At 42.7% G+C, this 12,817-nt stretch overlaps 1 protein-coding gene across 1 annotated transcript in view; it reads right to left on the bottom strand.

The window, feature by feature from the left end:
* Window positions 1-12,817, bottom strand: part of LOC126272657 (chitin synthase chs-2-like) — a 248,861-nt gene that overhangs the window by 230,796 nt on the left and 5,248 nt on the right. The window contains exon 2 of the mRNA XM_049975666.1: window positions 9,578-9,680. Coding sequence (XP_049831623.1) covers window positions 9,578-9,645 — 68 coding nt within the window. The 5' untranslated portion in view covers window positions 9,646-9,680. The remainder of the gene's footprint in view (window positions 1-9,577; window positions 9,681-12,817) is intronic.

The raw sequence follows: 12,817 nt of genomic DNA, 5'->3' as shown, positions 1-12,817 counted from the left end.
TCTCTCTACTCTCAAATTAATATTTGTTCTTATTGCCTGCTCTTTATTAATTATTACTTTTGTATACTTGCAACTGTAAAATATTAGAAATATTTTACATTATTTTAAAATCAACTAGAATCTCCTTAAAAAGCTTTTGGCAGCCGCATTGGCCGGTAGTAATTCCTTACCATAGGATCATACATAATTGATTTTGCGATGATTTAATCGCACTCTCAGTTATATACATCTGTGAAAACATTTAATATGAATTGTAAGGTACAGTCATAGTAAAAATAAGGCAATTACCCAGAATTACTGGGTAACAAAATCATAACTAATTGAACATTGGTTCGTGAAAAATACATGTCTCCCAACGTTCGGATCGCGTTCGAGTTTCCAGGGCCGCCTAATTTCGTCGATTACCAGATGAAACATCAAAAATTCGGTTGGGTAACGTACACAGGCACTTTAAATGAGCACTGGGAACTGCGAATATGGACCTAAAAAAAGAAATTAAAATAAGACCTTGGAATGAACCCATGTTTGGATAGAAAAATATGAACGCTCACCTGTGATGAGTATTACCCTCAAAAGCCACATGGCGGGGAGATGACTATGCTTGACGTGTGAAGGCAATTAACCAGAATAATATGACTGATTTAACATTGGTTCGTTAAGAGGTTGTGCATGATCCTGTAATAAAGGTGCTACTAACAGCTAAGGCAACTACCAAATTTTTTGAAGATTTTAATAGTTAAAAAAATTGTAAAATATTTCTATCATGTATCTAAACTGTGGACGCCCGAATCGTAAAATCATATCTTGTAAAATATTATTTCATGGTTCATTGTACAGCATTCTTCGTAAGCTCGTCCAGTGTTTCAGAAGATTAGTGTACGAAAACTAAAACTGATACATAAAATAGGCACATATCAGTGGATAGGGCATTTCTCCAAAGTCACATCACAAATACGTAATATGGGCATCGTTTATTATGTGGCAAAATTCACTAAGTGTGTGAAGCTCCATGCAACGGTCGACGCGTTGTGTGTGGGAAGGTACGACCACAGGCTGCTTTGGAAACCGATTCGTTGGGCTGCCTATCTACAGGCGCGAAGTAATTCGGTAACTGCACAACCCCATTATGGAACTGGATGGTACAGTAAGTACAAGTACAAGACGACATCCAGCGAGCTATTTTTAGAAAGCTAACGGAGGTTGGGGGGGGGGGGATAACTTGGTTGCGCATGCACATTCATTTCGACCACGCTAATATACCTCTTGTTACTTCACTTCATTATTCGGCGAGGAACGTATCTCTGAATCGAACGACGACGACGCGACGTCGTATAAACGCGGTGACAAAGGGGCACCATCGTGTTAACGAATGTAGAATTCACTGAAGAGCCAAAGAAACTGGCACACCTGTCTAATATCGTGTAGGGCCCGCGTGAGCACGCAAAAGTGCCACAAGACGACGTGGCACGGACTCCACTATGTCTGAAGTAGTGCTGGAGGGAACTGACACCATGAATCCTGCAGGGCTGCCCGTAAGAGTATGACGGGGTGGAGATCTCTTCTAAACACCACGTTGCAAGGCATCCCAGATATGCTTAATAATGTTCAAGTCTGGGAAGTTTAGTGGCCAGCGAAAGTGTTTAAACTCAGAAGAGTGTTTCTGGAGCCACTCTGAAGCAATTCTGGACGTATGGGCTGTCGCAATCGCCAGATGGAATTGACCAAGTGCATCAGAATGCACAACGGACTTGAATGGATTCAGGTGATCAGACAGGATGCTTACGTACGTGTCACCTGTCAGAGTCGTATCTAGAGGTATCAGGTTTCCCATGTCAGTAAAACTGCATACGCCTCACACCATTATAGAGCCTCGACCAGGTTGAACAGTCCCGTGCTGACATGCGGGTTCAATGGATTCATGAGGTTGTCTTCACACCCGTACGCGTCCATCCGCTTGATACAATTTGAAACGAGACTCGTCCCACCAGGCAACATGTTCCCAGTCATCAACAGTCCAATGTCGCTGTTGACGGGCCCTGGCGAAGCGTAAAGCTTTGTGTCATGCAGTTATCAAGGGTACACGAGTGGGCCTTCGGCTCCGAAAGCCAATATCGATGATGTTTCGTTAAATGGTTCGCACGCTGACACTTGTTAATGGCTGAGCATTGAAATCTGCAGTAATTCACGGAAGAGGTGCACTTCTGTCACGTTGAACGATTCTCTTCAGTCGTCGTCGGTCCCGTTCTTGCAAGATCTTTTTCCGGCAGCAGGAATGTCGGAGATTTGATGTTTTACCGAATTCCTGATATTCGCGGCACACTCTTGAAATGGTCATAAGGAAAAATCCCCACTTCATCGCTACCTCGGAAATGCTGCGTCCCATCGCTCGTGGGCCGACTATACACCACGTTCAAACTCACTTAAATCTTGATAACCTGCCATTGTATCAGCAGTAACCTTCTAACAACTGCGCCAGACACTTGTTGCCTTATATAGGAGTCGCCGACCGCAGTGCCGTATTCTGTCTGTTTACGTATGTATTTCAATACGCATGTCTATAACAGTTTTTTTGGCACTTCATTGTATGATAATCTACAAGTACCATGTGTAGACGCGAAATTAACGCTTCATTGCCAATTTCAAATTGATTCAACACATAATTAAACCCCTGTGCTCAGTACTTATGCCGGGTGTGTTATTTATGTTATGCGTAACAGGACGGCTCCCTACAAAACGATTAAGTATACAGGGTGTTACAAAAAGGTACGGCCAAACTTTCAGGAAACATTCCTCACACACAAAGAAAGAAAATATGTTATGTGGACATGTGTCCGGAAACGCTTACTTTCCATGTTAGAGCTCATTTTATTACTTCTCTTCAAATCACATTAATCATGGAAAAGAAACACACAGCAACAGAACGTACCAGCGTGACTTCAAACACTTTGTTACAGGAAATGTTCAAAATGTACTCCATTAGCGAGGATACATGCATCCACCCTCTGTCGCATGGAATCCCTGATGTGCTGATGCAGCCCTGGAGAATGGCGTATTGTATCACAGCCGTCCACAATACGAGCACGAAGAGTCTCTACATTTGGTACCGAAGTTGCGTAGACAAGAGCTTTCAAATGTCTCCATAAATGAAACTCGAGAGGGTTGAGGTCAGGAGAGCTTGGAGGTCATGGAATTGGTCCTCCTCTACTAATCCATCGGTCACCGAATCTGTTGTTGAGAAGCGTACGAACACTTCGACTGAAATGTGCAGTAGCTCCATCGTGAACGAACCACATGTTGTGTCGTACTTGTAGAGGCACATGTTCTAGCAGCACAGGTAGAGCATCCCGTATGAAATCATGATAACGTGCTCCATTGAGCGTAGGTGGAAGAACATGGGGCCCAATAGAGACATCACCAACAATGCCTGCCCAAACGTTCATAGAAAATCTTTGTTGATGACGTGATTGCACAATTGCGTGCGGATTCTCGTCAGCCCACACATGTTGATTGTGAAAATTTACAATATGATCACGTTGGAATGAAGAAGCCTCATCCGTAAAGAGAACGTTTGCACTGAAATGAGGATTGACATATTGTTGGATGAACCATTCGCAGAAGTGTACCCGTGGTGGCCAATCAGGTGCTGATAGTGCCTGCACACGCTGTACATGGTACGGAAACAACTGGTTCTCCCGTAGCACTCTTCATACAGTGATGTGGTCATCGTTACCTTGTACAGCAGCAACTTCTCTGACGCTGACATTAGGGTTATCGTCAACTGCACGAAGAATTGCCTCGTCCATTGCAGGTGTCCTCGTCGTTCTAGGTCTTCCCCAGTCGCGAGTCATAGGCTGGAATGTTCCGTGCTCCCAAAGACGCCGATCAATTGCTTCGAACGTCTTCCTGTCGGTACACCTTAATTCTGGAAGTGTGTCTCGATACAAACGTACCGCGCCACGGCTATGGCTCCGTGCTAATCCATACATCAAATGGGCATCTGCCAACTCCGCATTTGTAAACATTGCACTGACTGCAAAACCACGTCAGTGATGAACAGTAACCTATTGATGCTACGTACTGATGTGCTTGATACTAGTACTGAAGAGCAAAGAGTCGCATGTCAACACAAGCACCGAAGTCAACATTACCTTCCTTCAACTGGGCCAACTGGCGGTGAATCGAGGAAGTACAGTACATACTGACGAAACTAAAATGAGCTCTAACATGGAAATTAAGCGTTTGCGGACTCATGTCCACATAACATCTTTTCTTTATTTGTGTGTGAGGAATGTTTCCTGAAAGTTTGGCCGTATCTTTTTGTAACACTCTGTATACGAGTACGATTGTCAGCGTTGCTGCCTGAGTTCTTCAAAAATCATATGCAGTGCCAAGTGAAATTTGTGGCCGGACTGACGACTTTCTGGCAGGGAGGACACAGTATGTTGTCTTGGATGGAGAGGCATCGTCATATGTGGAAGTAACTTCGGATGTACCCCAGGGAATTGTGCTTGGGCCCTTACTGTTCATGTTGTATATTAATGAACTTGCAGACAATATTAATAGTAAAATCAACCTTTTTTCAGATGATGCAGTTATGTGTAATGAAGTACCACCGGAAAGAAGCTTCGTAAACGTTCAGTCAGATCTTGGTAAGATTTCAAAATGGTGTAAAGATTGACATCTTGCTCTAAATGTTCAGCAATGTTAAAATTGTGTCCTTCACAAAACGAATAAACATAGTATCCCATGACTGTAATACGAATTAGTCGCAGCTGGAATCGGTCAACTCATGCAAATTCCTGGGTGTAACATTTTGTAGAAATATGAAATGAGAACATCACATAGGTTCAGTCGTGGATAAAGCAGCTGATAGAATACTGGGGAAGTGCAATGAATCTACAAGGGAGATTGCTTACAAATCACTCGTGCGAACGGTTCTATAATATTGTTCAAATGTATGGACGTTACCAGATAGGACTAGCAGGGGTATTGAACGTATACAGAGAAGGGCAGCACAAATGGTCACAGGTTTGTTTAGCCCGTGGGAGAGTGTTACTGAAGGAACTGAACTGGAAGACTCTTGATGATAGAGGTAAACTACCCCGAGAAAGACTATTAACAGAGTTTCAAGAATTGGCTTTAAATGATTACTCTAGGAATATATTACAAGCCCCTACGTATTGCTAGCATAAGGATCGAGTGGATAAAATTAGAATAATTACTGCACGCACAGGGACATTCAAACAATCATTCTTCCAACGCCCCATACGTGAATGGAACAGAAAGAAACCCTAATAACTGGTACAACGGTACGTACCTTCTGCCATGTACCTCACTGTGTACATGCCGACGGATTTGGGCAATTCCAGCAGGACAATGCAACACCCCAGACATCCAGAATTGTTACAGAGTGGCTCCAGGAACACTCTTCTGAGTTTAAATACTTCCGCTGGGTGCCAAAGTTCCCAGACATGACCATCATTGAACATATCTGGGATGCCTTGCAACGTGCTGTTCAGAAGAGATCTCCACCCACTCGTATTCTTACGGCTTTATGGACAGCCCTGCAGGACTCACGCTGTTAATTCCCTCCAGTCCTACTTCAGACATTAGTCAAGTCCTTGCCACGTCGTCCAGAGGCACTTCTCCGTCCTCGCGGGATCCTACATTATATTAGGCAGGTGTACCAGTGTTTTTTGCTGTTCAGTGTATAAACGTCGTGAAAGGGAAGCTATATTTGAAGAACAGTTCTTTGTGCGTCTGATACAAGGACGCTGGGGAAGGCAGAAAGGAAATGATTAAAAACCTTTGCAATATCGTGTTACAGAAGACTGGCGAAGATCAGATGCTTTTGTTGAGTAAAGAGTGAAGAAGGTCTGCAACGAAAAAAACGTTCCTAGTATGGCGAGACGCATATTCCGACGCAAGTCGTAATGAAAACGGCAGTTGAAGGGACGGTGGAAGGAAAAAGCCTCTGAGGAAGATCTACAAATGACTGAATAGGACCATCATTATTTTATTTATACGTAAGTGACATGGCGGACGGGGTATGCAGCAATCTGCAGTTGTTTGTTGATGATGTTGTGGTGTACGGTAAGTTGAGTGTCTGTAGGAGGATACAGGATCACGTAGACAAACTATCCAGTTGGTGTGATGAATGGGAGCTAGCTCTAACTGTAGACAAGTTAATTCGCATGAGTAGGAGAAACAAACACGTAGTGTTCGAATGCAGTATTAGTAGGAGTGTCCTGTTTGACACAATCACGTCGTTTAAATATCAGGGCGTAGCGTTGCAAAGCGACATGGAATGGAATGAGGTAGGTGAGGCGAATAGTCGACTTCGGTTTACTGGGGAACTTTAGCGAAGTGTGGACTATCTGTGAGGGAGACCGCATATATGACGTTGTTGCGATTTGTTCTTGAGTACTGCTCGAGTATTTGGGATCCGTACCAGGTCGGATTAAAGGAAGACATCGAAGCAATTCAAAGACGGGCGCCAGATTTGTTAACGGTAGGTTCGAAGAATATGCAGTTGTTACGCAGATCCTTTGGGAATATAAACGTGAATCCCTGGAGGGAAGGCGACTTTCCCTCCGAAAAACCGTAGAAAATTTAGAGAACCAGCATCTGAAGCTGACCGCAGAACGATTCTACTGCCACCAACAAACATTTCGCGTAAGAACCCCGAAGATATAATACGAGAAATTGGGCTCGTGTGGAGGCGTATAGACAGTCGTTTCTGCCTAGCTCTGTTTGCGATTGGAACAGGAAAAAAAAATGACTAGTCGTGGGACAGCATATCCTCAGCCACACACTGTACGATGGCTTGCGATGTATGTATGTAGATGTCATACGCAGCAGTTACGCTGAATTGGATGTGGATGGCGACAGGAACGGATAACTACATCAAACCAAGGTTACAGCTCATGGCTGACGCTGAAACAATGACATGATTTCGGACGTCAGCCCTCATTGGTGAATTCTCCAACACTGTTATGCAGTATTATTCTGCTCATACACTATGTGAACGTTGACACTTTGAATAAGTTCGTCTTTTATTTGTATTGAGTTCCTAGCTGTGTACTAGTGATGAAATGTGTTTATAATGACGAAGATAGTGAAAATCGTTAGTTTTATTGAATCATAGCAATATTCAGCGACATATATACCTAAGGTTTACCCAGACTAGGGAACGAGATGATCGGTGGTTTTTCAGTGGCTACAAACGGTCAGTTCCAGTTTATAAGAAGGGTCGTCGAGCAGATGCGCAAAACTATAGGCCTATATCTCTGACATCGATATGTTGTAGAATTTTAGAACATGTTTTTTGCTCGCGTATCGTGTCATTTCTGGAAACCCAGAATTTACTCTGTAGGAATCAACATGGATTCCGGAAAGAGCGATCGTGTGAGACCCAACTTGCTTTATTTGTTCATGAGACCCAGAAAATATTAGATACAGGCTCCCAGGTAAATGCTATTTTCTTTGACTTTCGGAAGGCGTTCGATACAGTTCCGCACTGTCGCCTGATAAACAAAGTAAGAGCCTACGGAATATCAGACCAGCTGTCTGGCTGGATTGAAGAATTTTTAGCAAACAGATCACAACATGTTGTTCTCAATGGAGAGACGTCTACAGACGTTAAAGTAATCTCAGGCGTGACACAGGGGAGTGTTATGGGACCATTGCTTTTCACAATATATATAAATGACCTAGTAGATAATGTCGGAAGTTCCATGCAGCTTTTCACGGATGGTGCTGTAGTATACAGAGAAGTTGCAGCATTAGAAAATTGCAGCGAAATTCAGGAAGATCTGCAGCGGATAGGCACTTGGTGCAGGGAGTGGCAACTGACCCTTAACATAGAAAATGTAATTGTATTGAGAATACATAGAAAGAAGGATCCTTTAATGTATGATTATATGATAACAGAACAAACACTGGTAGCAGTTACTTTGTAAAATATCTGGGAGTATGCGCACGGAACGATTTGAAGTGGAATGATCATATAAAATTAATTGTTGGTAAGGCGGGTACCAGGTTGAGATTCATTGGGAGAGTCCTTAGAAAATGTAGTCCATCAACAATGGAGGTGGCTTACAGAACACTCGTTCGACCTATACTTTAGTATTGCTCATCAGTGTGGGATCCGTACGAGGTCGGGTTGACAAATGAGGTAGAGAAGATCCAAAGAAGAGCGGCGCGTTTCGTCACAGGATTATTTGGTAAGCATGATAGCGTTACGGAGATGTTTAGCAAACTCAAGTGGTAGACTCTGCAAGAGATGCGCTCTGCATTGCGGTGTAGCTTGCTATCCAGGCTTCGAGAGGGTGCGTTTCTGGATGAGGTATCGAATATATTGATTCCCCCTACTCATACCTCCAGAGGAGATCACGAATGTAAAATTAGAGAGATTCGAGCGCGCACGGAGGCTTTCCGGCAGTCGTTCTTCCCGCGAACCATACACGACTGGAACAGAAAAGGGAGGTAATGACAGTGGCACGTAGAGTGCCCTCCGCCACGATCCGTTGGGTGGCTTGCGGAGTATAAATGTAGAGGTAGATGTTGAACGACCAGGGACAGATCTGCAGGCGTCGACGTGACAGCTACATACAACCTATGTCCGCGGGTTCGACTCCAGTCAGCCAACAAAGGAGGTTGGATACTCGACAACGCCAGCCACCTGTGCTGGCGAAACGTCAGAAAAATCGTTAAACGGACATCGACCAGGAGTCCAAGACAAAAGCCAACAATCAGTAGGCCACAGTAGAGATGTTTCACGAATTACCGTACCATACGACAAGTTTCTTCGAAAGAGAGTATACAGTAACTTGTCTGAAGCTACAGTTGTCTCTTCAACGCAGACAATGAAGCAGAGTGGGTACAATAAGCAATATTACTATTAACAGGATATTCCAGGGGGTCTTGCTGGTACTCGGAGTCCAACGACCACTGTTATTGGGTGCGCTGTTCTATCAACAAATACAAGGGGAGAACGTAAATAATTATTTGTGCGCGTGTATTTTTTCATTTTCTATCTTAACTTTCTTTTTAGATGAGTGTAACGTGAAAGTGCGTGATATTTTAGCTCAGCTGGTTAATACATTTTTCTACATTTAGCTCACTTCGCTTTGTAACAATGATTTTCACGTGTAAAAACCGCCTTAACACCTGAAAGACATAGGCACAAGACTATTCCGTATCCTGCATGTCACCGTGTGGGTGTAAGCAACGGTATGTACCACATAGTGTGCCAGAATCAATTCTGGTTCCCCCTCCGCAATTCAGTCCCCACCCAGTTCCTCTGTTCAATACCAGTCTCCGCAGCAAAGTATTTGAACAGCGAAAGTAAGCAGATAGCATACGATTCGTGATCCATGCACTGTGAATATGTCCTAGGTAAGTCTTTCTAATTTGATCAGAATTATTTTCTCCTTTAGTATGGGACCGGAATACACTACTAGAATAAAAGAAAAAAAATGAGAAAATGAGGCACAGGTGTTACGTTTCTTGCGGAAGGGCACTTCGGCGTCTGTAGTGGATATGTCAAACGGTTATGAACTGTCGTATTACTTACCCCACATCTTCATCCCCATCGTAGCTGGAGTCATCTTCGGTGGATTCTATGGGATTCACACCATTCATCCCTGACCTGGACCTTTGTCACTTTGTTTCGCCTGCTGAAATTAGAAACAATTATTATTGTTATTATATACTTTAAAATATGTTATGATAGTGAAAATGTGCGCATATGGAACACACGTACTGTAACCAGAAATTACCTCTTCCTCTCTTGAATATTTTAATCGGAATCTAAGGGAAAAAACAACGAAGAATTGAACGATGGTACATCAGACATTACGGATTTCGGATTCTGTCCTTGAGATGTAGCCTACTTGCTCTGTGTTTTCCTTAAATAAATGGATCCGAATAACAATAGATTTAACCTGTGACACGACGGAATTATTCCGTTATTCCTGTGATAAACTGCATGAAACTAATTATTAAGAAAATTACGAGGCACGTTTTTTTAAGTAAGTACCGTTTCGAAATTTTAAAAAAAGGCGTGCTAAGATAGCTCAATAATTTTATTTTTACATGAAAGCCTGTCCCTTAATCTACACACTGGCGCCATTACAGTTTGATTCTTCCATGTTTACGTTTACGTTGTGTACTGAGTGTTAAAGATGCATCCGATAATCGGATCGCCGACTGCGAAGTACGGGCTGTTATAAGATTTCTTGGTGCTAAAGGCCTAAAAGCGATCGATATTCATCGTGAGATCTGTGCAGTTTACGGAGAAAACATTATGAGTGATGGAATGGTAAGAAAGTGGGTGAGAGCATTTAAAGATGGCCGCACAAATGTGCATGATGAACAACGAAGTAGGCGTCCTTCGATCGTTAATGAAAGTTTGGTGCAGGAAGTGGACAATAAGGTGAGAGAAAACAGACGCTTTACGATTTCCTCCTTGCTTCATGACTTTCCTAATGTTTCTCGTAGTGTTTTGTATGGCAATGTGACCGAGCACTTGAATTACCGAAAATTGTGCGCACCTTGGCTACCGAAAATGTTGATGGATGTGCACAAAACCAAACGTTTAGACAGTGCATTGACTTTCCATGAGCGGTTACACAACGACGGTGATAATTTCTTAAGCCAAATTGTTACTGGCGATGAAACATGGGTGGCCTACGTCACACCAGAATCAAAGCAACGGTCTGTGGAAGTTGAGCAAGGGCATCGTTTTGCTGCAAGACAATGCCCGTCTGCATGTGGCGAATCAGACCAAAGATCTCATCACATCTTTTCGATGGGAAACTCTAGATCATCCTCCGTACAGCCCCGATCTTGCGCCCAGTGACTACCATCTGTTCCTGCACTTGAATAAACACCTGGGCGGTCAGCGTCTTCAAGACGATGACGAAATCAAAGCAGTGGCAATGCAGTGGTTAACAAGTCAGGCGGCAGACTTCTATGAGTAAGAAATTCAAAAACTGGTACAACGTTATGACAAGTGCCTCAATATTGACGGAAATTATGTAGAAAAGTAGATTAAGGTACAGACTTTCATGTAAAAATAAATTTATCGAGATATCTTAGTACGTCTTTTTTTAATTTCATAACGATACTTACTTAAAAAAACACGCCCCGTACATTTCAACTGAAATATTGTCACTCTTTATCCAAAGAAAAGATAAAGTTTAACACCTCATTTACGTCGATGGCCTCAAAGACAGTCCTTTTTTTGAATTGTTGAAGGATCGGAGAAAGAAATGACTGTGGATCGTACATTTGAAATGGCTTAAGAGACTCACAGAAAGCCAAAAATGGTTTTTTCTTCGGAATATGAGTCCAGGAACACGTGAGGCAATACTGACCCTACGACTTAATTAGAAAATAGATTAAGGAAAAGCAAACCTACGTTTCTAGCATTTGTAGACTTAGAGAAAGCTTTTAACAATGTTGACTGGAATACTCTCTTTCAAATTATAAATGTGGCAGGGGTAAAATACAGGGAGCGAAAGGCTATTTACAATTTGTACAGAAACCAGATGGCAGTCATAAGAGTCGAGGGGCATGAAAGGGAAGCAGCGGTTGGGAAGGAAGTGAGACAGAGTTGTAGCCTCTCCCCGATGTTATTCAATCTGTATATTGAGCAAGCAGTAAAGGAAACAAAAGAAAAAATCGGAGTAGGTATTAAAATCCATGGAGAAGAAATAAAAACTTTGAAGTTCGCCAATGACATTGTAATTCTGTCAGAGACAGCAAAGGACTTGGAAGAGCAGTAGAACGGAATGGATAGCGTCTTGAAAGGAGGATATAAGATGAACATCAACAAAAGCAAAACGAGGATAGTGGAATGTAGTCGAATTAAGTCGGGAGATGCTGAGGGTATTAGATTAGGAAATGAGACACTTAAAGTAGTAAAGGAGTTTTGCTATTTGGGGAGCAAAATAACTGACGATGGTCGAAGTAGAGAGGATATAAAATGTAGACTGGCAATGGCAAGGAAAGTGTTTCTGAAAAAGAGAAATTTGTTAACATTGAGTATAGATTTAAGTATCAGTAAGTTGTTTTTGAAAGTATTTGTATGGAGTGTAGCCATGTATGGATGTGAAACATGGACGATAAATAGTTTAGACAAGAAGAGAATAGAAGCTTTCGAAATGTGGTGCTACAGAAGAATGCTGAAGATTAGATGGGTAGATCACATAACTAATGAGGAGGTATTGAATAGTGGAGAGAAGCTTGTGACACAACTTGACTAGAAGAAGGGACCGGTTGGTAGGACATGTTCTGAGGCATCAAGGGATCACAAATTTAACATTGGAGGGCAGCGTGGAGGGTAAAAATCATAGAGCGAGTCCAAGAGGTGAATGCACTAAGCAGATTCAGAAGGATGTAGGTTGTAGTAGGTACTGGGAGATGAAGAAGCTTGCACAGGATAGAGTAGCATGGAGAGCTGCATGAAACCAGTCTCAGGACTCAAGACCACAACAACAACAACAATGAGTCTAGTGTTTTAAGTAGTATGAACTTAGGTCAGAGTATCGTCGCTAATACACTATCCAGTCGCTTTACTTTGACCACGACCTATGATTGACGTCAACGTGCAGTAACCGCTCACAGTTGGCAAGTGGCAGCAATAGCAGTGGAGGAAAAGTAAAGTGAGTCAGTGGGACTCGGAAAACTGTGAAGTCGCTGTCGTAATCCTGAAACGGAGTGATTTAGCTGACGTCAAAAAGGGAATGATTATTGGCTTTCGGGACAAGGGTGGAAGCATTTCCTAAAAGGCTAAGTTTGTTAATTGTTC

The sequence above is a fragment of the Schistocerca gregaria genome, chromosome 5 (genome assembly GCF_023897955.1).
Source record: "Schistocerca gregaria isolate iqSchGreg1 chromosome 5, iqSchGreg1.2, whole genome shotgun sequence".
Taxonomy (NCBI): Eukaryota; Metazoa; Arthropoda; class Insecta; order Orthoptera; family Acrididae; genus Schistocerca; species Schistocerca gregaria.
The sequence above is the reverse complement of the archived record's forward strand: the minus strand, read 5'-3'. Positions and strand labels throughout refer to the sequence as shown.